Consider the following 27,609-nt stretch of genomic DNA (forward strand, 5'->3'; position numbering starts at 1 on the left):
ATATCCTCTTTGTCAATCTTTCCTCACTCTTTCTCTTCATGTGACTCAATACATCCTCTTCTGCTCTCTCAACCACTCTTTTTATTACCACACATCTCTCTTACCCTTTCATTACTTACTCGATCAAACCACCTCACACCACATATTGTCCTCAAACATCTCATTTCCAACTCATCTACCCTCCTCTGCACAACCCTATATATAGCCCACGCCTCACAACCATATAACATTGTTGGAACCACTATTCCTTCAAATATACCCATTTTTGCTCTCCGAGATAACGTTCTTGCCTTTCACACATTCTTCATCACTCCCAGAACCTTTGCCTCCTCCCCCACCCTGTGACTCACTTCCGCTTCCATGGTTCCATCCACTGCTAAATCCACTCCCAGATATCTAAAATACTTCACTTCCTCCAGTTTTTCTCCATTCAAACTTACCCCCCCTGTTGACTTGTCTCTCAACCCTACTGAACCTAATAACCTTGCTCTTATTCACATTTATTTTCAGTTTTTATGTTACTAATGAGAAGAATTTTATGTAATAGACTTCGTGCCATATTTCAGTTCCAGTGGCAGGAGTGGTCATACCAAAGGGCCAGCTACGCCGAGCAGGACCGTATCTGTTGGGGCCATGCTTAGGATCTTCCCCCGTTCGTTCTATTGTACAATGTCTTGCACGTAGGGAAAACACAGGTTAGTAGATTTTCATCATGTAAGGAGGACAGTTGATATTAGTAAGCTAGATTTACACTTAGTGAGTAGGTTTTGTATTAACCTTTTATTTTCTTACTGAATTGCACTTATTCAGATATGCATTCTTATGAATATTGCACATATTCAGGTATGCATGCTCATGAATGTTGCACATATTTGAATATACATACTCATGAATATTGCACCTATTCAGGTCTGCACACTCATGAATGTTGCACATATTCAGATATGCATACTCATGAATATTGCACATTCAGGTATGTATACTCATGAATATTGCACATTCAGGTATGCCTACTCATGAATATTGCAATATTCATATATGCATTCTCATTGATATTGCACATATTCAGGTATGCCTACTCATGAATATTGTACATATTCAGGTATGTATTATCATGAATGTTGCACATACTCAGGGGTGCATACTCTTGAATATTACACATATTCAGATATGCATTCTCATGAATATTACACATATTCAGATATGCATACTCATGAATATTGCACATTCAGATATGCATACTCATGAATGCATATTGCACATATTCAGGTATGCATACTCATGAATATTGCACATATTCAGGCATGCATACTCATGAATATTGCACATTCAAATATGCATACTCATGAATGCATAGTGCACATATTCAGGTATGCATACTCATGAATATTGCACATATTCAGGCATGCATACTCATGAATATTGCACATTCAAATATGTATACTCATGAATGCATAGTGCACATATTTAGGTATGCATACTCATGAATGTTGCACATTTTCAGATATGCATACTCATGAATAATGCACATATTCAGATATGCATACTTATGAATATTGCATATATTCAGATAAGCATTCTCATGAATATTGCACATATTCAGGTATGCATATTTATAGATATTACACATTCAGATATGCATACTCATGAATATTGCACAAATATTCAACTATGCATACACATGAATATTCCAATTTATTCAGGTATGCAGAGGTAAATGGGAGGTGGGGGAAAGGGAATACCTGTAAACATAGCCAAAATAAGGTGTTTTGGAAGGATGTTACTTATTTGCAAAAAAACAAGGGAACAAAAGGGGACACTGATTAAGTGGGTTAATGGAAAAGTGGTAACAGGTGGTGATGAATTTAGGGGATGGAGTGAATGTTTTGGAGGACTGTTGAATGTGTTTAATGATGGGAAGGCAGATTTAGGGTGTTTGGTTTGAGGTGTTATGTGGAGTGAGAGTCATGAAGAGTGGTTTGGTGAAGAGAGAAGAGGTGGTGAAAGCCTTATGGAAGATGATTACTGTGTTGTTGATTGGTTAGTTAAGATTTTCAGTGTATGTATGGGCCATGATGAGGTGCCTGAGGATTGCCAGAACTCATGTGTAATGCCTTGTGTAAAGGCAAAATGGATAAAGGTGAGTGATCAGGCTACAGAGTTATATGCTTGTTGAGTATACCTGATAAGTTGCATGGGAGAGTAGTGATTGAGAGGATGAAGGCATGTGCAGAGCATCAGATTTTGGGAGGAACAATATTTCAGAAGTAGTAGACAATGTTTGGATCAGGTGTTTGCTTTAAAGAATGTGTGTTCAGAGTACTTTTGAGAATCAGAAGGATTTGTATATGGCATTTTTAGATCTGGAAAAAGTATATGGTAGGGTTGATAGAGGTTCCTTGTGGAAGATCATAAAGTATGTGGTGTGGGAGGAAAGCTGCTAGAAGTAGAAGTTTTTACCAAGGGTATAAGGCATATGTATGAAGAGACAGAGAGGAAAGTGAGTGGTTCCAGGTGAAGGTTGGTCTGTGGTAAAGATGTGTGGTGTCACCATGGCTGTTCAGTTTGTTTTGAATTGGGTGGTAAGGGGGTTAAAGGCAAGAGTCTTGGAGAGAGGGATGAATATTCAGTCTGTAAGGGATGAGGGTTCCTGGGAAGTAAGTCAGTTGTTGTTTGCTGATTACACAGCAAATTCAGTGACACAGCAGATTCAAGTGAAAATGTGCAGAAGTTGGTGACTGACTTTGAGCTCAAATGGTTTGGGAAAAGAGGAAGTTGAGTGTAAATGTGAGTAAAAGCAAAGTTATTAGGTGTAGCAGAGTAGAGGGACAGGTTAGTTGGGGTTGGAGTTTGAATGGAGCAAATTCGGAGGAAGTGAGGTGTTTTAGAGACATGATAGTTGACACAGCAACAGATAGAACCATGGAAGTGGAAATGAGTCATATGGTGGGTGAGGAGGTGAAGAGAGGTGTTATCTGGGAAGGCAAAAATGGGTATGTTTGAAGGTATAGTAGTTCCAACAAAATGGATGCAAGGTATGGACTATGGAGGAGGATGGATGTGTTGGAAGTAAAGTGTTCAAAGACAGTATGTGATGTGAGATGGCTTAATTGATTTAGTAATGAAAGTGTACAAAAGAGTTATGGTAATAAAAAGAGTATAGTTGAAAGAGCCAAAGGGGATTTGCTAAAGTGGTTGGGACATAAGGAGAGAATGACTGAGGAAAGGTTGATAAAGTGGATATATGTATTGAAAATGGAGAGGACAAGAAGAAGGGTGAAACCAAATTGGAGATGGAAGGATGGAGGGAAGCAGATTTTGAGCAATCGAGGCCTGAACATGTATGAAGATAAAAGTTGTGCACAAGATTGAGTGAACTGAAAAGATGTTGCTTGTAGAGGTCAACATACTGAACCAGGGAGTGTGAAACAGCTGAGGGTAACATGGAAAGGTCTATGGCACCTGATTGTACATAGGGGACTGTGGTTTTGCTGTATTGCACAGAACAGCTTGAAAATGGATGTAAGTGATTGCAGCCTTTTTTCTTCTCTTCTTGGCTCTGATTTGTTATGTGGAATATAGCAATCGTATTTAGAAAAAAGTATAGGTAAAAGGTGGTTCACTTAACATATGCTTCTGTAACATATATATCCTTAACATAACATTTTTTGGGAGTGTATATTCCATATCAAGAAGGAAATGTGTATATTCAGTATGTTTTATAAAAAGAGGCGCATACATGAGCAAACTTGGGTGAGTGGGGTAGTGGCACAAGCCTGGTTTCTTGAACTCTGTGACTCATTCCAAGTCCACATTTTGGTGACACATGTCAGGGTTGGGAGGACTATACTGTCCCTTAATCCTCTCTTCACTTTTATACCTACACATCTCTATCCTCCATTATTCTATTAAGGGGTCTAATTACTCTTCTACCCTGTACAGCTCATTCCATTATCTCTTCTTCCATAACACAAAACTTACCTAAGACAGCTTCTAAATGCTTAGATTCTCCCACCTCTTCCAGTCTTTCTCCCCTATATCCAAGACACATTTTTGTACACTTTCTTCTTTCACTCTATATGGTTTTGCAAAATTTATAGTTTTACTCTTTGCTTCTTTTCAAACACCATTATTTTACTTTTACTTGCCTTTCCCTCCAATTGCCTAAACTTACAAGCATTGTAAAACACACTACAACCTTCTGCAATTCCTCTTTGCTCTCAGCAAATAGTACATTATTATCTGCAAACAGGTTTGTCACTAGTCACCATACCTCACTGCTACACTCCATCTCTGCACCCCTTTCCTTAGTTTTGTTTTCATCTCAATTATCACTCAATCATTTTGTATATTAAAAAGACGTTGACATCACGCACCCCTGCCTCACACCCACATATATGCTGAAACTTTTGCTCAACTCTCCATCCACTCTTACACATGCATTTGATCCTTAATAGAAGGCTTTCACACCATCCAACTATTGTCCCTTTATCCTGTATATCCTTAACGCATCCCATAAAGCATTCCACTCGACTTTGTCATATACTTTCTCCAGATTTATAGAAGCTGCTTACAACTTTTTACCTTACACTAAATAGTTTTCCATGGTCATCTCCACTACAAAAATCTGATCCAAACATTCCCTTCCTTTCCTAAAACCTCCTTGTTCCTCACTTATTTTGCATTCAGTCACCTCCATCACTCGATCAGTCAACATTCTTACTTACACTTTTCCTGGTATACTTAACATAGTTGATCCCTTTTAATTGCTACATACATCCTCAGCACCTTTTCCTATGAATAAAGGAATGATAATAGCTTTCAGCCAGTCCTTACACACAACTGTCTGTTTCCAAGCTAAATTACATATCAGATGCATCCACTCTATCACACTTTCTCCTCCATACTTCAGCATTTCAGCCATAATCCCATTCACTTCAGGTGTCTTTCCAATGTTCAGTCTCATTATCACCCTTTTAATTTCCCTTTTTGCTGTAGGCTTTTGCAATTGTATCCTCTTTTCCTGCCATTCCTCCATAGCCATGCATGTAAGAGCTAATGCCTCACTTTTCCCCTTATTCATCAGTTCTTCTGAATGCTCTCTCCATCTTCCTTTCACTTCATCCTTTTGATTCAGCAACTCTCCTTTCTTACTTTTCACATTAATGTTTCAATTCTCATGTCCACCTTTTTCCTTTTTCACCTCCTTCCAGTTTAGTTTCTTATTTTTCCTATACTTTTCACTCACCTCTTCCAAAACCTTCATCTACTCTTTCTATTCTTTCCTCTGTCAGCTTCTTATTCTGTTTACATATTGTATATTCTTCCCTCCTCCTTCGCTGAACTTCCACTGGTACATACTTTTGGAGCAATCTACCAAATGCCTTTTTCTTCTCTTCCACAGCTTTAATGGTATCTTCTGTCCACCTTTATTTTCTTATATCTCATTTCGTTGTATCCATCTACTAATTCTACAACCTTTAACAGTCTTTCTCTAAAGATTTTAAACACCTCATTCATGCATGGCTGCATTCCTACATTTACTGCACTTCCATCTAAACTTTTGGTCACCCTCCTTTCATACTCCTCCTTGCATTCTTTCTAATTCATCTTCTCACTTGTCAGTGCTTTTACCTCTCTGTTCTTCCTTACACCATACCTTCACTTCTCCCTGATCCTCATCCTCAGAAGAACTGCGAAATAGTCGGAGTCTTCAAAGAATTTTCTCGCATCACTGGCATCTAACACATTCTTTCTCGGTCTTTCATCCACTGCCACATAGTCAGTCAAACCCTTTTGCTCTCGCTTTCATTTCTCATCCATGTATATCTGTGGATCATCTTGTGCTGAAAAAGGGTGTTTGCTAGGAATAAACCCCTTTTGCCACAGACATGCATAAGGTAACTTTTATTCTCATTTACTCCAGACACTCCCCATTTACCAACTATCTTGCCAATTTCATCACATCCCACTTTTGCACTCATATCATGCATTACAACTACTTTCATTCCCAAAACCATTTATACAGTCATTCAGATTTCTCCAGAAATGCTTCATTCCATCTTTACCTCACATAGTCTTCATATTCACAGGTTTATATACTCATACCCATGCATGATTCACAATTCCAGTCTTTCCTTTCACCCACACTCTTCATGATCCATTCCGTCTATACTCTGTAGCACCCTCCCACACTCTCGGTGATAGCAGAATTGCACATCCTTCTTTCCCTCTTCCCTGACAATTTTCATTCATTCCTGTCCATACCACTTCTCCTTCCATGCCCTCCGATAACTTGCATTCATTATTTCCATTTTCACTCCATACACCCTGCCTAAGGATATAGGTTTCCCCAGTACTCAGCACATCCAAACTATAACTTTCAAACCACTCTACAAGCTCCCTCCTTTTACTGTCACCAATCATCCCATTTACATTCAGCACCATCTCCCTCAGTTGCTCATCTCTTTCACTCATAGTCTTGCTTTTGTGCCTCACCTTTGACCTGGCCACTGACAGATGGCAACTCCAGCACAGTGTTTCCCAGAGACAGCAGGGTTCTCAAATTGTCTGAAAAACTAAAAACCTCAACACACCTTAAGTGTTTGGCTGTATTAGAAAGAAAACTACTACTATATTACCCTGACAGAGTTGGGCAACACCTCCCTCTTCAGTTCCACCCTAAGGGTGTAACGAGGTTACCACAATTAGGCGAGGTTAGGCTTGGATACTCTAGAAAAGTAGGATATCCCCTTGAGGTACTGAAATTTAAAACTTTTCCGTTTCAAGCCTGCCACAGTGACAGCACCTCCTAACCTTGTTGATTATGATACTAACACTTAGCTGAAAAAGGGGGCAAATGAGAGATAGGGAGTACCTGCCTACCTACAAATACCTATGAAAGTATGGGGGTATTTGTAGGTAGAGAGCAGTGGGTACAAGAACTGAAAAAGAGGGCAAATGACAGATAGGGAGAAAAATAGAGTAAAACCTCTGTTTTCCAAAACGTTTGGGAAGCTGCTATTTCAGCTAAGATTTCTGGTTATTCAAGTTTTTTTTTTTTTTCAATACATCAATTTGTTTATTTATTTTTTTATTTATTTTGCTTTGTCGCTGTCTCCCGCATTTGCAAGGTAGCACAAGGAAACAGACGAAAGAAATGGCCCAACCCACCCCATACACAATGTATACACACACACGTCCACACACGCAAATATACATACCTATACATCTCAATGTACACATATATATACATACACAGACACATACATATATACCCATGCACACAATTCACACTCTCTGCCCCCATTCACTCCCATCACCACCTCGCCACACATGGAATACCTTCCCCCTCCCCCCTCATGTTTGCGAGGTAGCACTAGGAAAAGACAACAAAGGCCCCATTCGTTCACACTTAGTCTCTAGCTGCCATGCAATAATGCCCGAAACCACAGCTCCCTTTCCACATCCAGGCCCCACACAACATTCCATGGTTTACCCCAGACGCTTCACATGTCCTGATTCAATCCACTGACAGCACGTCAACCCCGATATACCACATCAATCCAATTCACTCTATTCCTTGCCCTCCTTTCACCCTCCTGCGTGTTCAGGCCCCAATCACACAAAATCTTTTTCACTCCATCTTTCCACCTCCAATTTGGTCTCCCACTTCTCCTCGTTCCCTCCACCTCCGACACATATATCCTTTTGGTCAATCTTTCCTCACTCATTCTCTCCATGTGCCCAAACCATTTCAAAACACCCTCTTCTGCTCTCTCAACCATGCTCTTTTTATTTCCACACATCTCTCTTACCCTTACATTACTTACTCGATCAAACCACCTCACACCACACATTGTCCTCAAACATCTCATTTCCAGCACATCCACCCTCCTGCGCACAACTCTATCCATAGCCCACGCCTCGCAACCATACAACATTGTTGGAACCACTATTCCTTCAAACATACCCATTTTTGCTTTCCGAGATAATGTTCTCGACTTCCACACATTCTTCAAGGCTCCCAGGATTTTCGCCCCCTCCCCCACCCTATGATTCACTTCCACTTCCATGGTTCCATCCACTGCCAGATCCACTCCCAGATATCTAAAACACTTTACTTCCTCCAGTTTTTCTCCATTCAAACTTACCTCCCAATTGACTTGACCCTCAACCCTACTGTACCTAATAACCTTGCTCTTATTCACATTTACTCTTAACTTTCTTGTTTCACACACTTTAGCAAACCCAGTCACCAGCTTCTGCAGTTTCTTACATGAATCAGCCATCAGCGCTGTATCATCAGCGAACAACAACTGACTCACTTCCCAAGCTCTCTCATCCACAACAGACTTCATACTTGCCCCTCTTTCCAAAACTCTTGCATTCACCTCCCTAACAACCCCATCCATAAACAAATTAAACAACCATGGAGACATCACACACCCCTGCCGCAAACCTACATTCACTGAGAACCAATCACTTTCCTCTCTTCCTACACGTACACATGCCTTACATCCTCGATAAAAACTTTTCACTGCTTCTAACAACTTGCCTCCCACACCATATATTCTTAATACCTTCCACAGAGCATCTCTATCAACTCTATCATATGCCCTCTCCAGATCCATAAATGCTACAAATCCATTTGCTTTTCTAAGTATGTCTCACATACATTCTTCAAAGCAAACACCTGATCCACACATCCTCTACCACTTCTGAAACCACACTGCTCTTCCCCATTCTGATGCTCTGTACATGCCTTCACCCTCTCAATCAATACCCTCCCATATAATTTACCAGGAATACTCAACAAACTTATACCTCTGTAATTTGAGCACTCACTCTTATCCCCTTTGCCTTTGTACAATGGCACTATGCACGCATTCCACCAATCCTCAGGCACCTCACCATGAGTCATACATACATTAAATAACCTTACCAACCAGTCAACAATACAGTCACCCCCCTTTTTTGATAAATTCCACTGCAATACCATCCAAACCTGCTGCCTTGCCAGCTTTCATCTTCTGCAAAGCTTTTACTACCTCTTCTCTGTTTACCAAATCATTTTTCCTAACCCTCTCAGTTTGCACACCACCTCGACCAAAACACCCTATATCTGCCACTCTATCATCAAACACATTCAACAAACCTTCAAAATACTCACTCCATCTCCTTCTCACATCACCACTACTTGTTATCACCTCCCCATTTGCGCCCTTCACTGAAGTTCCCACTTGCTCCCTTGTCTTACGCACTTTATTTACCTCCTTCCAGAACATCTTTTTATTCTCCCTAAAATTTAATGATACTGTCTCACCCTAACTCTCATTTGCCCTCTTTTTCACCTCTTGCACCTTTCTCTTGACCTCCTGTCTCTTTCTTTTATACATCTCCCTCTCAATTGCATTTTTTCCCTGCAAAAATCGTCCAAAAGCCTCTCTCTTCTCTTTCACTAATAATCTTACTTCTTCATCCCACCACTCGCTACCCTTTCTAATCAACCCACCTCCAACGCTTCTCATGCCACAAGCATCTTTTGCGCAGTCCATCACTGATTCCCTAAATACATCCCATTCCTCCCCCACTCGCCTTACTTCCATTGTTCTCACCTTTTTCCATTCTGTACTCAGTCTCTCCTGGTACTTCCTCACACAAGTCTCCTTCCCAAGCTCACTTACTCTCACCACCCTCTTCCCCCCAACATTCACTCTTCTTTTCTGAAAACCCATACAAATCTTCACCTTAGCCTCCACAAGATAATGATCAGACATCCCTCCAGTTGCACCTCTCAGCACATTAACATCCAAAAGTCTCTCTTTCGCGTGCCTGTCAATTAACACGTAATCCAGTAACGCTCTCTGGCCATCTCTCCTACTTACATACATATACTTATGTATATCTCGCTTTTTAAACCAGGTATTCCCAATCACCAGTCCTTTTTCAGCACATAAATCTACAAGCTCTTCACCATTTCCATTTACAACACTGAATACCCCATGTATATCAATTATTCCCTCAACTGCCACATTACTCACCTTTGCATTCAAATCACCCATCACTATAACCCGGTCTCGTGCATCAAAACCACTAACACACTCATTCAGCTGCTCCCAAAACACTTGCCTCTCATGATCTTTCTTCTCATGCCCAGGTGCATATGCACCAATAATCACCCATCTCTCTCCATCAACTTTCAGTTTTACCCATATTAATCAAGAATTTACTTTCTTACATTCTATCACGTACTCCCATAACTCCTGTTTCAGGAGTACTGCTACTCCTTCCCTAGCTCTTGTCCTCTCACTAACCCCTGACTTTACTCCCAAGACATTCCCAAACCACTCTTCCCCTTTACCCTTGAGCTTCGTTTCACTCAGAGCCAAAACATCCAGGTTCCTTTCCTCAAACATACTACCTATCTCTCCTTTTTTCACATCTTGGTTACATCCACACACATTTAGACACCCCAGTCTGAGCCTTCGAGGAGGATGAGCACTCCCTGCGTGACTCCTTCTGTTTCCCATTTTAGAAAGTTAAAAATACAAGGAGGGGAGGATTTCTGGCCCCCTGCTCAAAATATTATAATGTTTGTTTAAACATTATAAAATTTTGAAATATTTTACATATTTGTAAATGTCTTATATTGATGAAATGTTTATGTCTGTAAGCTTTCAGTACTGCCTGTAATCACTTCAAGTACATTATCCATGAGGCAGTGTTTCTTTATTCAAAGGAAGTGCGATTTCCTTTCCTCATCATCCCATGATAAATCTCTCTGATCTTTATGTGAAGGCATCACAGATAACTTTTATTGCTCTGCCTTTCCTTCACTTTCCCATTCTGCAGTACTGTAGCTGTCTATCCTATAGACATAGCAACTCTCTTTGGTTCCCATTTCTCCTCTAACTGCACTTTGAACTACTCTAACATTCCTTCGCACCCTGATGCTCCTCTTACTAATCCCATGCCCCTCCATGTAATCTCCATTTGGACTGTCCAAAGAATGCTTCTTTCTGTAGACAAAAGCAAGGCTCAAGGTCCTGATGTCATCCATCCTCATGCAGTCAAAGAGTATGCTTACTTGTCAGTTTTGTTTCTGGTACATCCCGTCCCTGAGAAGGGTGACCATTCTAACCCATCAAACTGTCGTCCTGTTGCTGTGACATATAACATTTCCAAAGTCTTTGAGTCCCTCCTCAACTCCAATATTTGTAGAAATCTTGAATTTCACAGTCTTTTCTCAGATCACCAGTACAGCATCTGTGAGTTGAGATCCACTGTTGATGTTCTTTCCTATTTTGCTAATATCTGGTCATCAACCCTTGTAGATTTGGGGGAATCTTACATAGTTAGCCTGGACAGGGTGTGGCAGCAGGTTCTCATCTTTTATCTCCCCTCTTTTGGCTTTCCTCCCTCATATCTACCATCCTTTCTGGCTTATCTGTCTCCATAACTGTTGATGAATCAGCCTTCCCTTCTCTTTCCATCAATAGTGATATCCCCCCTCAAGGTTCTGTCCTGTCCCCTACTTTTTTTCTGCTTTTTGCCAATGATTTTCTCTCTTCCTCAGATAACCAAAAGCACTCATATGCTGACAACTCAACACTACATACATTCCTCCACACCCTTCAGTTCTACTCCTCTCTCTTGATCTGCATCTCGTCTTGACACATCTTCATTAATAAACTCAAACTTGAACAAAATATTTCAGTTGGGGATACAAAATCTGGTTATGTTTAATGTCACCAAGACCCAGTATCTACCCATCTCCCTATTGAAACACTCCTCACAACTCTCATTTCTCCTTTGACAATTCTGTAATTCCACCTCTTGACTCAATAAACATATTTGGTATCACTGTAACATCCACTCTTTCTTGGAAACCCCTCATTTTGGATATAGTTAAGTCTGCTTCTAAAAAAAAAAAGTGTTCTGTTTAGATGCAAAGGACTGATTCATCTTTGTATGGAATATTGCTGTAACATCTTGGGTGGTTCTAGCTCTGCAACCTTACTTTACGGAGTTGAGTTGAAAGCAGACCAACTAATAAACTCTCCCAGGCTAACTTGAAAACTTGACCTGCTTGCCTTAAGCCACAGTGTTGGGTCATCTTCTGTCTTCTATCTGTATTACTTTAGTTTTTGCTCCTGAGAGCTGGTTGTTTCTGTGCCCCCTAGTTGGGAAGCTGCTGCATCCCATAATTACTGTGTGGCTGTTATCAACTCATGGGTGGGTCATTTTGCTAACTGTTTCTTTCCCTGGCACATTTTAAAAGACAGGTTTTTCACTTCCTACAAAGTTTATACATTCCCTTGTCTCTTCTTTTTTTCTTTTCATAATCTCTTTCATAATCTCTGTATTTCAATCAAGGCCTGTCCTTGATGTGGACTTTTGTCTGTGACTAGAGTCTCGTACATAAGAAAAGAGAATATGTTAGATAGGAGGCTATTGAAGGCAGGTGCCAGGGTGATACTGTTACCTGATTTTTCCAAAGATAGGGAGGGCTCAGGCACTAGAAGCATCAACCCCCTACATGCCTTTTCCCTCTCTAATAGACCTACCTCTTTTTCTATTTACTATAACAATATTCATGGTTTTTCTAGTAACTTCTCCTTTGTTTGTCACCACCTGTCTAGTACCACTCCTAATATCTTTTGTCTGTCTGAAACTCAGTTGCCTAAAGATGTTATCACAACCCCCTTTTTCATATTCAGCTATAATCTTCACTCATGATTCCAGTTCAGAGGTGGTGTCTGTGCTTATTCCAACATCATCACACCTGTGGCACGCCTTGAGGAACTTGATTCCTCAAACTTTGATGTTATCTGGCTCAAGATATGTTTCTCAACTGATGTGTTTCCCATCTGCCTCTGTTTTCCTTTGTTTTGGCTACTGCTTTTCTAATTCGCAACTTTTATTTCTTTCTTCACCCACCTAAACTCCTCCCATGAAGCTGTGACATCCTCTCATCTGCAGGCTAAGATCCTCTATCTAGATTTCCACATTCACTAAAGGGAATAGTTGAGTTCCTCCCCAGATTCTCCATTCTCAATGATCTAGAGCAAATTATCAACCACCCTACCCATATTGCTGACCGCTTTGACCATTTTCCTGATATTCTGCATTGTTTTTCATCTCTGATTATTTGTGCTGTAACTACATGATCTTGCCCCAAGTTGGTTTATCTGATTCCACACTCATGAATGTATCTATTTCAATGGTTCCTCCCCCTCCAGCTGCACCATCTAAAGATGAATGATGGCACTTCAACAAAGCTAACTGGAATATCTTTAGAAAATTTTTTTCTGACCTTCCTTGGGTAAATTATTGTCTGTTATGTAATGTTTCTGTCCTCCCCAAATGCATAGCAGAGGGTATTGTTGTGGAAATGGAAACCTTTATCCCCTCTTTCTCCAAGACAACATCTTCCAATCCATGGTTCTACTGTTCCTGCTCTGACCCCAATCAGGCAAAAGTTCAATCCTTTATTCCAAGGAAGTGCAATAACCTCCTCTTTATCCTCTGATAGATCCTTCTGGTCTTTAGCTAAAGGCATCGCAAAAGGCATCGCTAAAAATTTTTGTCGCTCTACCTTTTCTTCTTTTTTTCATTCTGATGGTACTATAGCTTGTCTCTCTCTTAGACAAGCAACTCTCATTGGTTCTCATTTCTCCTCTAACTCTACTTTAGATGACTCTTACAGTACTTCACCCCATGATGCTACTCTTGCCAATCCTATGCCCCATCCTGTAAGCTCTTTTTGAACTGTCCAAAAAGTGCTTCTTTCTCTGGACACATGCAAAGCTTTTAGACCTGACACTATTCATCCCCGTATGTTGAAAGAGTCTGCCTCTGAACCTGAACCTGTGCTTGCTTGTCTGTTCCATTTCTGTTTAAAAATCAGACCTTTTCCATCTTGGAAGCATGCGTTGATACATCCCATGCCTAAGAAGGGTAAAAGTTCTAACCCCTCTAACTATCATCTTGTTGCTTTTTTTTTTTTCTTTTTTTTTTTTTATATACTTTGTCGCTGTCTCCCGCGTTTGCGAGGTAGCGCAAGGAAACAGACGAAAGAAATGGCCCAACCCCCCCCCATACACATGCATATACACACGTCCACACACGCAAATACACATACCTACACAGCTTTCCATGGTTTACCCCAGACGCTTCACATGCCTTGATTCAATCCACTGACAGCACGTCAACCCTGGTATACCACATCGCTCCAATTCACTCTATTCCTTGCCCTCCTTTCACCCTCCTGCATGTTCAGGCCCCGATCACACAAAATCTTTTTCACTCCATCTTTCCACATCCAATTTGGTCTCCCTCTTCTCCTTGCTCCCTCCACCTCCGACACATATATCCTCTTGGTCAATCTTTCCTCACTCATCCTCTCCATGTGCCCAAACCACTTCAAAACACCCTCTTCTGCTCTCTCAACCACGCTCTTTTTATTTCCACACATCTCTCTTACCCTTACGTTACTCACTCGATCAAACCACCTCACACCACACATTGTCCTCAAACATCTCATTTCCAGCACATCCATCCTCCTGCGCACAACTCTATCCATAGCCCACGCCTCGCAACCATACAACATTGTTGGAACCACTATTCCTTCAGACATACCCATTTTTGCTTTCCGAGATAATGTTCTCGACTTCCACACATTCTTCAAGGCTCCCAGAATTTTCGCCCCCTCCCCCACCCTATGATCCACTTCCGCTTCCATGGTTCCATCCGCTGCCAGATCCACTCCCAGATATCTAAAACACTTCACTTCCTCCAGTTTTTCTCCATTCAAACTCACCTCCCAATTGACTTGACCCTCAACCCTACTGTACCTAATAACCTTGCTCTTATTCACATTTACTCTTAACTTTCTTCTTCCACACACTTTACCAAACTCAGTCACCAGCTTCTGCAGTTTCTCACATGAATCAGCCACCAGCGCTGTATCATCAGCGAACAACAACTGACTCACTTCCCAAGTGTTGCTTTTACATCTACTTTTTCCAGAGCCATTGAATCTCACTTCAGCTTCCATATCCTCTGTTATCTTGAATCGCCGTCTTCTCTGATCACCGGAATGATTTCCATCTGGCAAGATCCACCGGTGATATCCTTTTCTCTCTTATTAATGTCTGGTCATCATCCATTTTAGATTTTTAGGAATGCTATGTAGTTGCCTTGATATATCCAGAGCTTTTGACAGGATGTGGGATCAGGATCTCATCTCTAAGTTCACCTCTTTTGGCTCCCGTCCCTATCTTTTTTCCCTTGTATCTAACTTCCTCTCTGGCCAGTCTATCAATATGGTAGTTGATGGTTTAACCTCTACCCCAATCTCCATCACTAGAAGTGTCCCTCATGGTTCTGTCCTGTCTCTTACACTTTTTCTCCTTTTTATCAACAGTTTCCTTTATTCTAATGATAACCAAATGCACTCATATGCTGACAACTCAACACTGCATTCCTCCACATCCTTCAATTCTACTCCTCTCTCTCACTCTGTCTGCATCTTGTCTCAACACAGCTTCCTCAATAAACTCAAAACTTGTACAGGATATCTTAGTTGGGTAGAAGAAATCTGGTTAAGTTTGATACCTCCAAGGCCCATTTTCTGCCCATCTATAAAAATTTCCCTACTACTTTGCTCTTTCTTGCGACAATTCTGTAATTCTGCCTCTTGACTCATTGAAAATACTTGACATACATCCACATTATCTTGGAAACCCTGTGTTACAGAAATAGCTAAGTCTGCCTCTAGGAAATTGGGAGTTCTGTTTAAATGGTGGAATTTCTTTTCTTTTGAACAGTCACTCTGTTTATACAAAGGATTGATCTGTCTTTGTATGGAGTACTGCTCGTACATCTGGGGTGGTTCTTGCTGTTCATCATTACTTGACAGATTGGAGTTGAAAGTGGTCTGATGTATCAACTCTCCCATGCTAGCTTCAGAACTTGACTCACTTGCCCAATCCCACAGTGGTGGTTCACTTTTCCTCTTGTATAGGTATTGATTATGTTTTTGCTCCTGAGAGGTGGCTGCATGTGTGTCCTCACCAAGAACCAATCACTTTCCTCTCTTCCTACATGTACACATACCTTACATCTTCAATAAATACTATTCACTGCTTCTAACAACTTGCCTCCCACACCATATATTCTAAATACCTTCCACAGAGCATCTCCATCAACTCTATCATATGCCTTCTCCAGATCCATAAAAGCTACATACAAATCCATTTGCTTTTCTAAGTATTTCTCATATACAATCTTTACAGCAAACACCTGATGCACACATCCTCTACCACTTCTGAAACCACACTGCTCTTCCCCAATCTGATGTACTGTACATGCCTTCATCCTCTCAGTCAATACCCTCCCCTATAATTTCCAAGAAATACTCAACAAACTTATACTTCTGTAATTTGAGCACTCACTTTTATCCCCTTTGCCTTTGTACAATGGCATTATGCAAGCATTCCGCCAATCCTCAGGCACCTCACCATGAATCATACATACATTAAATAACCTTACCAACCAGTCAACAATACAGTCACCCCCTTTTTTAATAAATTCTACTGCAATACCATCCAACCCGCTGCCTCTCCGGCTTTCATCTTTCGCAAAGCTTTTACTACCTCCTCTCTGTTTACCAAATCATTCCCCCTAACCCTCTATTTTTATGCATTTTTTTTATAATTGAGGATGGCCAACTGAGATTGAAAAATCTGATATTTTACCATATTGAGCTTCAGAGAGAAAAAGAAATGTTTAGAAAGGTGAATAGTATGAGAACAGTTCTGATGACAAACTTAAGACAAGCAAGGGGATTAATTGTGTTGATAATTGTTACATAGATCATTACAAAGCACTGGATCTGAAAAGAAAATGTGTGTACTGCTTTTTGAAACTGGATGATATTTTCAAAGACTGCACTGCTGTGATGATTATTATGTTATATGATATGTGAAAACTAATCAAAGGTAAACTATTATAAAAGCAACAATGATAAGAGAGAATCTCTGTGCCTCATAGAACATTTAACTGTGTTTGTAATTGTTTTCAACTTATTTTCAGACAACTTCTTCACTTTTAAACTTATTTTCAGACAACTTCTTCACTTTTAAACTTATTTTCAGACAACTTCTTCACTTTGAAGATTTTAACGGTAAGAGATGCAAGTGATGAAACACAAGATGACCGTCAGGGGAAAATGCTTTTACACACTGAACACTCCCTTCTCTCCTTATTGTCCGGCCAGCGTGGAGTTATTCAACACCATGGACTGTTTGAAGTAAGATGAAACAAGTTCTAAAATCCATATGATATACTGTGTTATCAAGAAGACAGTACATAATGCTCATAGAATAATCACTGAAGGTGAATGGTACAAAAGGGATTGAGAGCTTTGTTTGGAGAAAACAAAACATTAAGAAATCAGGGTATACAAGGAATGTATTTATCCTAGAACACAATAATTGAAAAGCTGCTTTATGGAATATTAAGCAGGAATAAGTTACAAGTAGATGTGTAATGAAATGTGTAAAGTGAATTTTTTACCTTAGCAGATTTGTAATGTTTATACCTTATTGCATTTTTTAACTGAGTGATGTAGCATCAGGAACAAACAAATAGCAGCCTCATTTGCACACTTACTTTATCTAATTGTGATGTGGAGTGTATTGAAACCATCCACAGCCAGTTACCAGCCCTTTTGAGAATGCTGCATGTACCAGCCCTTTTGAGAATGCTGCATGTACCAGCCCTTTTGAGAATGCTGCATGTACCAGCCCTTTTGAGAATGCTGCATGTACCAGCCCTTTTGAGAATGCTGCATGTACCAGCCCTTTTGAGAATGCTGCATGTACCAGCCCTTTTGAGAATGCTGCATGTACCAGCCCTTTTGAGAATGCTGCATGTACCAGCCCTTTTGAGAATGCTGCATGTACCAGCCCTTTTGAGAATGCTGCTTTTGTCACCCTTTCTGAGAATGCTGCATGTACCAGCCCTTTTGAGAATGCTGCATGTACCAGCCCTTTTGAGAATGCTGCATGTACCAGCCCTTTTGAGAATGCTGCATGTACCAGCCCTTTTGAGAATGCTGCATGTACCAGCCCTTTTGAGAATGCTGCATGTACCAGCCCTTTTGAGAATGCTGCTTGTGTCACCCTTTCTGAGAATGCTGCTTTTGTCACCTTTCTGAGAATGCTGCTTTTGTCACCCTTTCTGAGAATGCTGCTTTTGTCACCCTTTCTGAGAATGCTGCATGTACCAGCCCTTTTGAGAATGCTGCATGTACCAGCCCTTTTGAGAATGCTGCATGTACCAGCCCTTTTGAGAATGCTGCATGTACCAGCCCTTTTGAGAATGCTGCATGTACCAGCCCTTTTGAGAATGCTGCATGTACCAGCCCTTTTGAGAATGCTGCATGTACCAGCCCTTTTGAGAATGCTGCATGTACCAGCCCTTTTGAGAATGCTGCATGTACCAGCCCTTTTGAGAATGCTGCATGTACCAGCCCTTTTGAGAATGCTGCATGTACCAGCCCTTTTGAGAATGCTGCATGTACCAGCCCTTTTGAGAATGCTGCTTGTGTCACCCTTTCTGAGAATGCTGCATGTACCAGCCCTTTTGAGAATGCTGCATGTACCAGCCCTTTTGAGAATGCTGCTTGTGTCACCCTTTCTGAGAATGCTGCTTTTGTCACCCTTTCTGAGAATGCTGCTTGTGTCACCCTTTCTGAGAATGCTGCTTTTGTCACCCTTTCTGAGAATGCTGCTTTTGTCACCCTTTCTGAGAATGCTGCTTTTGTCACCTTTCTGAGAATGCTGCTTTTGTCACCCTTTCTGAGAATGCTGCTTTTGTCACCCTTTCTGAGAATGCTGCTTGTGTCACCCTTTCTGAGAATGCTGCTTTTGTCACCCTTTCTGAGAATGCTGCTTTTGTCACCCTTTCTGAGAATGCTGCTTTTGTCACCCTTTCTGAGAATGCTGCATGTACCAGCCCTTTTGAGAATGCTGCATGTACCAGCCCTTTTGAGAATGCTGCATGTACCAGCCCTTTTGAGAATGCTGCATGTACCAGCCCTTTTGAGAATGCTGCATGTACCAGCCCTTTTGAGAATGCTGCATGTACCAGCCCTTTTGAGAATGCTGCATGTACCAGCCCTTTTGAGAATGCTGCATGTACCAGCCCTTTTGAGAATGCTGCATGTACCAGCCCTTTTGAGAATGCTGCATGTACCAGCCCTTTTGAGAATGCTGCATGTACCAGCCCTTTTGAGAATGCTGCATGTACCAGCCCTTTTGAGAATGCTGCATGTACCAGCCCTTTTGAGAATGCTGCATGTACCAGCCCTTTTGAGAATGCTGCATGTACCAGCCCTTTTGAGAATGCTGCTTTTGTCACCTTTCTGAGAATGCTGCTTTTGTCACCTTTCTGAGAATGCTGCTTTTGTCACCCTTTCTGAGAATGCTGCTTGTGTCACCCTTTCTGAGAATGCTGCATGTACCAGCCCTTTTGAGAATGCTGCATGTACCAGCCCTTTTGAGAATGCTGCATGTACCAGCCCTTTTGAGAATGCTGCATGTACCAGCCCTTTTGAGAATGCTGCTTTTGTCACCTTTCTGAGAATGCTGCTTTTGTCACCCTTTCTGAGAATGCTGCTTGTGTCACCCTTTCTGAGAATGCTGCATGTACCAGCCCTTTTGAGAATGCTGCTTGTGTCACCCTTTCTGAGAATGCTGCTTTTGTCACCTTTCTGAGAATGCTGCTTGTGTCACCCTTTCTGAGAATGCTGCTTGTGTCACCCTTTCTGAGAATGCTGCTTGTGTCACCCTTTCTGAGAATGCTGCTTTTGTCACCCTTTCTGAGAATGCTGCTTGTGTCACCCTTTCTGAGAATGCTGCTTGTGTCACCCTTTCTGAGAATGCTGCTTGTGTCACCCTTTCTGAGAATGCTGCTTTTGTCACCCTTTCTGAGAATGCTGCTTTTGTCACCCTTTCTGAGAATGCTGCTTTTGTCACCCTTTCTGAGAATGCTGCTTTTGTCACCCTTTCTGAGAATGCTGCTTTTGTCACCCTTTCTGAGAATGCTGCTTTTGTCACCCTTTCTGAGAATGCTGCTTGTGTCACCCTTTCTGAGAATGCTGCTTTTGTCACCCTTTCTGAGAGTGCTGCTTGTGTCACCCTTTCTGAGAATGCTGCTTTTGTCACCCTTTCTGAGAATGCTGCATGTACCAGCCCTTTTGAGAATGCTGCATGTACCAGCCCTTTTGAGAATGCTGCATGTACCAGCCCTTTTGAGAATGCTGCATGTACCAGCCCTTTTGAGAATGCTGCATGTACCAGCCCTTTTGAGAATGCTGCATGTACCAGCCCTTTTGAGAATGCTGCATGTACCAGCCCTTTTGAGAATGCTGCTTGTGTCACCCTTTCTGAGAATGCTGCATGTACCAGCCCTTTTGAGAATGCTGCATGTACCAGCCCTTTTGAGAATGCTGCTTTTGTCACCCTTTCTGAGAATGCTGCTTGTGTCACCCTTTCTGAGAATGCTGCTTTTGTCACCTTTCTGAGAATGCTGAATGCCCTTTCTGAGAATGCTGCTTGTGTCACCCTTTCTGAGAATGCTGCTTTTGTCACCCTTTCTGAGAATGCTGCATGTACCAGCCCTTTTGAGAATGCTGCATGTACCAGCCCTTTTGAGAATGCTGCATGTACCAGCCCTTTTGAGAATGCTGCATGTACCAGCCCTTTTGAGAATGCTGCATGTACCAGCCCTTTTGAGAATGCTGCATGTACCAGCCCTTTTGAGAATGCTGCATGTACCAGCCCTTTTGAGAATGCTGCATGTACCAGCCCTTTTGAGAATGCTGCATGTACCAGCCCTTTTGAGAATGCTGCATGTACCAGCCCTTTTGAGAATGCTGCATGTACCAGCCCTTTTGAGAATGCTGCATGTACCAGCCCTTTTGAGAATGCTGCATGTACCAGCCCTTTTGAGAATGCTGCATGTACCAGCCCTTTTGAGAATGCTGCTTGTGTCACCCTTTCTGAGAATGCTGCTTTTGTCACCCTTTCTGAGAATGCTGCATGTACCAGCCCTTTTGAGAATGCTGCATGTACCAGCCCTTTTGAGAATGCTGCATGTACCAGCCCTTTTGAGAATGCTGCATGTACCAGCCCTTTTGAGAATGCTGCATGTACCAGCCCTTTTGAGAATGCTGCATGTACCAGCCCTTTTGAGAATGCTGCATGTACCAGCCCTTTTGAGAATGCTGCATGTACCAGCCCTTTTGAGAATGCTGCATGTACCAGCCCTTTTGAGAATGCTGCATGTACCAGCCCTTTTGAGAATGCTGCATGTACCAGCCCTTTTGAGAATGCTGCTTGTGTCACCCTTTCTGAGAATGCTGCATGTGCTAGCCCTTATGAGAATGCTGCATATGATTACTATTTGTGTATTGTGGGGAGAGATTTTTACACTCATGTTACCCCATCTCTTGACCTTGTAGATGTGTACTGTGTCTTTATTTATATGTATGTACACTTACACACACACACACAACACACACACACACACTCGCACACTTACACACACACACACTCGCACACTTACACACACACACACTCACACACACACACACTCGCACACTTACACACACACACACTCACACACACACACACACTCGCACACTTACACACACACACACTCGCACACTTACACACACACACACTCGCACACTTACACACACACACACTCGCACACTTACACACACACACACTCGCACACTTACACACACACACACTCGCACACTTACACACACACACACTCGCACACTTACACACACACACACACTCGCACACTTACACACACACACACTCGCACACTTACACACACACACACTCACACACACACACACTCGCACACTTACACACACACACACTCGCACACTTACACACACCAGCTTTTGCCAACTGAGAGTGCTACATGTGCCAGCCCTTATGAGAATGCTGCATATGATTACTATTTGTGTATTGTGGGGAGAGATTTTTACACTCATGTTACCCCATCTCTTGACCTTGTAGATGTGTACTGTGTCTTTATTTATATGTATGTACACTTACACACACACACACTCACACACACACACACTCGCACACTTACACACACACACACTCGCACACTTACACACACACACACACTCGCACACTTACACACACACACACTCGCACACTTACACACACACACACACACACACTCGCACACTTACACACACACACACTCGCACACTTACACACACACACACTCGCACACTTACACACACACACACTCGCACACTTACACACACACACACACTCGCACACTTACACACACACACACACTCGCACACTTACACACACACACACACTCGCACACTTACACACACACACACTCACACACACACACACTCGCACACTTACACACACACACACACTCGCACACTTACACACACACACACACACTCGCACACTTACACACACACACACACACACACTCGCACACTTACACACACACACACACACTCGCACACTTACACACACACACACTCGCACACTTACACACACACACACTCGCACACTTACACACACACACACTCACACACACACACACTCGCACACTTACACACACACACACACTCACACACACACACACTCGCACACTTACACACACACACACTCACACACACACACACACACTCGCACACTTACACACACACACACTCGCACACTTACACACACACACACTCGCACACTTACACACACACACACTCGCACACTTACACACACACACACTCACACACACACACACTCGCACACTTACACACACACACACTCGCACACTTACACACACACACACTCGCACACTTACACACACACACACTCACACACACACACACTCGCACACTTACACACACACACACACTCACACACACACACACTCACACACACACACACTCGCACACTTACACACACACACACTCGCACACTTACACACACACACACTCGCACACTTACACACACACACACTCGCACACTTACACACACACACACTCGCACACTTACACACACACACACTCACACACACACACACACACACTCACACACACACACACACTCACACACACACACACAAACATACAGATATACACATGTACATACACACGTCCACACACGCAAATATACATACCTACACAGCTTTCCATGGTTTACCCAGACGCTTCACGTGCCTTGATTCAATCCACTGACAGCACGTCAACCCCGGTATACCACATCGCTCCAATTCACTCTATTCCTTGCCCTCCTTTCACCCTCTGCATGTTCAGGCCCCGATCACACAAAATCTTTTTCACTCCATCTTTCCACCTCCAATTTGGTCTCCTCTTCTCCTCGTTCCTCCACCTCTGACACATATATCCTCTTGGTCAATCTTTCCTCACTCATTCTCTCCATGTGCCCAAACCATTTCAAAACACCCTCTTCTGCTCTCTCAACCACGCTCTTTTTATTTCCACACATCTCTCTTACCCTTACGTTACTTACTCGATCAAACCACCTCACACCACACATTGTCCTCAAACATCTCATTTCCAGCACATCCACCCTGCTCCACACAACCCTATCTATAGCCCATGCCTCACAACCATATAACATTGTTGGAACCACTATTCCTTCAAACATACCCATTTTTGCTTTCCGGGATAATGTTCTCGACTTCCACACATTCTTCAAGGCTCCCAGAATTTTCGCCCCCTCCCCCACCCTATGATCCACTTCTGCTTCCATGGTTCCATCCACTGCCAAATCCACTCCTAGATATCTAAAACACTTCACTTCCTCCAGTTTTTCTCCATTCAAACTCACCTCCCAATTGACTTGACCCTCAACCCTACTGTACCTAATAACCTTGCTCTTATTCACATTTACTCTTAACTTTCTCTTTCACACACTTTACCAAACTCAGTCACCAATTTCTGCAGTTTCTCACATGAATCAGCCACCAGCGCTGTATCATCAGCGAACAACAACTGACTCACTTCCAGAGCCCTCTCATCCTCAACAGACTGCATATATGCCACTCTCTCCAAAACTTGCATTCACCTCCCTAACAACCCCATCCATAAACAAATTAAACAATCATGGAGACATCACACACCCCTACCGCAAACCTACATTCACTGAGAACCAATCACTTTCCTCTCCTCCTACACGTACACATGCCTTACATCCTCGATAAAAACTTTTCACTGCTTCTAACAACTTGCCTCCCACACCATATATTCTAAATACCTTCCACAGAGCATCTCTATCAACTCTATCATATGCCTTCTCCAATCCATAAATGCTACATACAAATCCATTTGCTTTTCTAAGTATTTCTCACATACATTCTTCAAAGCAAACACCTGATCCACACATCCTCTACCACTTCTGAAACCACACTGCTCTTCCCCAATCTGATGCTCTGTACATGCCTTCACCCTCTCAATCAATACCCTCCCATATAATTTGCCAGGAATACTCAACAAACTTTTTTTTTTTTTTTGCCGGTCTCCTGCGTTTGCGAGGTAGCGCAAGGAAACAGACGAAAGAAATGGCCCAACCCTCCCCATACACATGTACATACACACGTCCACACACGCAAATATACATACCTACACAGCTTTCCATGGTTTACCCCGGATGCTTCACATGCCTTGATTCAATCCACTGACAGCACGTCAACCCCGGTATACCACATCGCTCCAATTCACTCTATTCCTTGCACGCCTTTCACCCTCCTGTATGTTCAGGCCCCGATCGCTCAAAATCTTTTTCACTCCATCCTTCCACCTCCAATGTGGGCTCCCACTTCTCCTCGTTCCCTCCACCTCTGACACATATATCCTCTTTGTCAATCTTTCTTTGCTCATTCTCTCCCTGTGACCAAACCATTTCAGTACACCCTCTTCTGCTCTCTTAATGACACTCTTTTTATTACCACACACCTCTCTTACCCTTTCATTACTTACTCGATCAAACCACCTCACACGACATATTGTCCTCAAACATCTCATTTCCAGCACATCCACCCTGCTCCACACAACCCTATCTATAGCCCATGCCTCACAACCATATAACATTGTTGGAACCACTATTCCTTTAAACATACCCATTTTTGCTCTCCAAGATAACATTCTCACCTTCCACGCATTCTTCAACACTCCCAGAACCTTTGCTCCCTCTCCCACCCTGTGGCTCACTTTTGCTTCCATGGTTCCATCCACTGCCAAATCCACTCCTAGATATCTAAAACACTTCACTTCCTCCAGTTTTTCTCTATTCAAACTTACCTCCCAATTTACTTGTCCCTCAACCCTACTGAACCTAATAACCTTGCTCTTATTCACATTTACTCTCAGCTTTCCTTTCTTCTTTGACTTACTTTACCAAACTCAGTCACCAATTTCTGCAGTTTCTCACCCGAATCAGCCACCAACGCTGTATCATCAGCGAACAACAACTGACTCACTTCCAGAGCCCTCTCATCCTCAACAGACTGCATATATGCCACTCTCTCCAAAACTTGCATTCACCTCCCTAACAACCCCATCCATAATCAAACTAAACAACCAGGGAGACATCACGCACCTCTGCCACAAACCGACATTCACTGGGAACCAGCCATTTTCCTCTCTTCCTACTCGTACACACGCCTTACATCTTCAATAAATACTTTTCATTGCTTCTATCAACTTACCTCCCACACCATATACTCTCAATTCCTTCCATAGAGCATCTCTGTCAACTCTATCATATGCCTTCTCCAGATCCATAAATGCTACATAGAAATCCATTTGTTTTTCTAAGTATTTCTCACAAACATTCTTTAAAGCAAACACCTGATCCACACATCCTCTACCACTTGTGAAACCACACCTCTCTTCCCCAATCTTATGCTCTGTACATGCCTTGACCCTCTCAGTCAGTACCCTCCCCTATAATTTCCCGGGAATACTCAACAAACTTTTTTTTTTTCTTTTTTTTTTGCTTTGTCGCTGTCTCCCGCGTTTGCGAGGTAGCGCAAGGAAACAGACGAAAGAAATGGCCCAACCCACCCCTATACACATGCCTTGATTCAATCCACTGACAGCACATCAACCCCGGTATACCACATCGCTCCAATTCACTCTATTCTTTGCCCTCCTTTCACCCTCCTGCATGTTCAGGCCCCGATCACACAAAATCTTTTTCACTCCATCTTTCCACCTCCAATTTGGTCTCCCTCTTCTCCTCGTTCCCTCCACCTCCGACACATATATCCTCTTGGTCAATCTTTCCTCACTCATTCTCTCCATGTGACCAAACCATTTCAAAACACCCTCTTCTGCTCTCTCAACCACGCTCTTTTTATTTCCACACATCTCTCTTACCCTTACGTTACTTACTCGATCAAACCACCTCACACCACACATTGTCCTCAAACATCTCATTTCCAGCACATCCATCCTCCTGCGCACAGCTCTATCCATAGTCCACGCCTCGCAACCATACAACATTGTTGGAACCACTATTCCTTCAAACATACCCATTTTTGCTTTCCGGGATAATGTTCTCGACTTCCACACATTCTTCAAGGCTCCCAGAATTTTTGCCCCCTCCCCCACCCTATGATCCACTTCTGCTTCCATGGTTCCATCCGCTGCCAGATCCACTCCCAGATATCTAAAACACTTCACTTCCTCCAGTTTTTCTCCATTCAAACTCACCTCCCAATTGAATTGACCCTCAACCCTACTGTACCTAATAACCTTGCTCTTATTCACATTTACTCTTAACTTTCTTCTTTCACACACTTTACCAAACTCAGTCACCAGCTTCTGCAGTTTCTCACATGAATCAGCCACCAGCGCTGTATCATCAGCGAACAACAACTGACTCACTTCCCAAGCTCTCTCATCCCCAACAGACTTCATACTTGCCCCTCTTTCCAAAACTCTTGCATTCACCTCCCTAACAACCCCATCCATAAACAAATTAAGCAACCATGGAGACATCACACACCCCTACCGCAAACCTACATTCACTGAGAACCAATCACTTTCCTCTCCTCCTACACGTACACATGCCTTACATCCTCGATAAAAACTTTTCACTGCTTCTAACAACTTGCCTCCCACACCATATATTCTTAATACCTTCCACAGAGCATCTCTATCAACCCTATCATATGCCTTCTCCAGATCCATAAATGCTACATACAAATCCATTTGCTTTTCTAAGTATTTCTCACATACATTCTTGAAAGCAAACACCTGATCCACACATCCTCTACCACTTCTGAAACCACACTGCTCTTCCCCAATCTGATGCTCTGTACATGCCTTCACCCTCTCAATCAATACCCTCCCATATAATTTGCCAGGAATACTCAACAAACTTATACCTCTGTAATTTGAGCACTCACTCTTATCCCCTTTGCCTTTGTACAATGGCACTATGCACGCATTCCGCCAATCCTCAGGCACCTCACCATGAGTCATACATACATTAAATAACCTTACCAACC

General features: G+C 42.4%; 1 protein-coding gene across 2 annotated transcripts in view; it reads left to right on the plus strand.

The window, feature by feature from the left end:
* Window positions 1-27,609, plus strand: part of LOC139754817 (uncharacterized) — a 126,410-nt gene that overhangs the window by 31,822 nt on the left and 66,979 nt on the right. For both annotated transcript variants that reach the window (XM_071672668.1, XM_071672667.1), the window contains exons 3-4: window positions 567-695; window positions 17,163-17,317. In XM_071672668.1, the coding sequence (XP_071528769.1) occupies window positions 567-695; window positions 17,163-17,317 (284 nt within the window). The remainder of the gene's footprint in view (window positions 1-566; window positions 696-17,162; window positions 17,318-27,609) is intronic.

This window comes from Panulirus ornatus, chromosome 17 (genome assembly GCF_036320965.1).
Source record: "Panulirus ornatus isolate Po-2019 chromosome 17, ASM3632096v1, whole genome shotgun sequence".
NCBI classification, from domain to species: domain Eukaryota; kingdom Metazoa; phylum Arthropoda; class Malacostraca; order Decapoda; family Palinuridae; genus Panulirus; species Panulirus ornatus.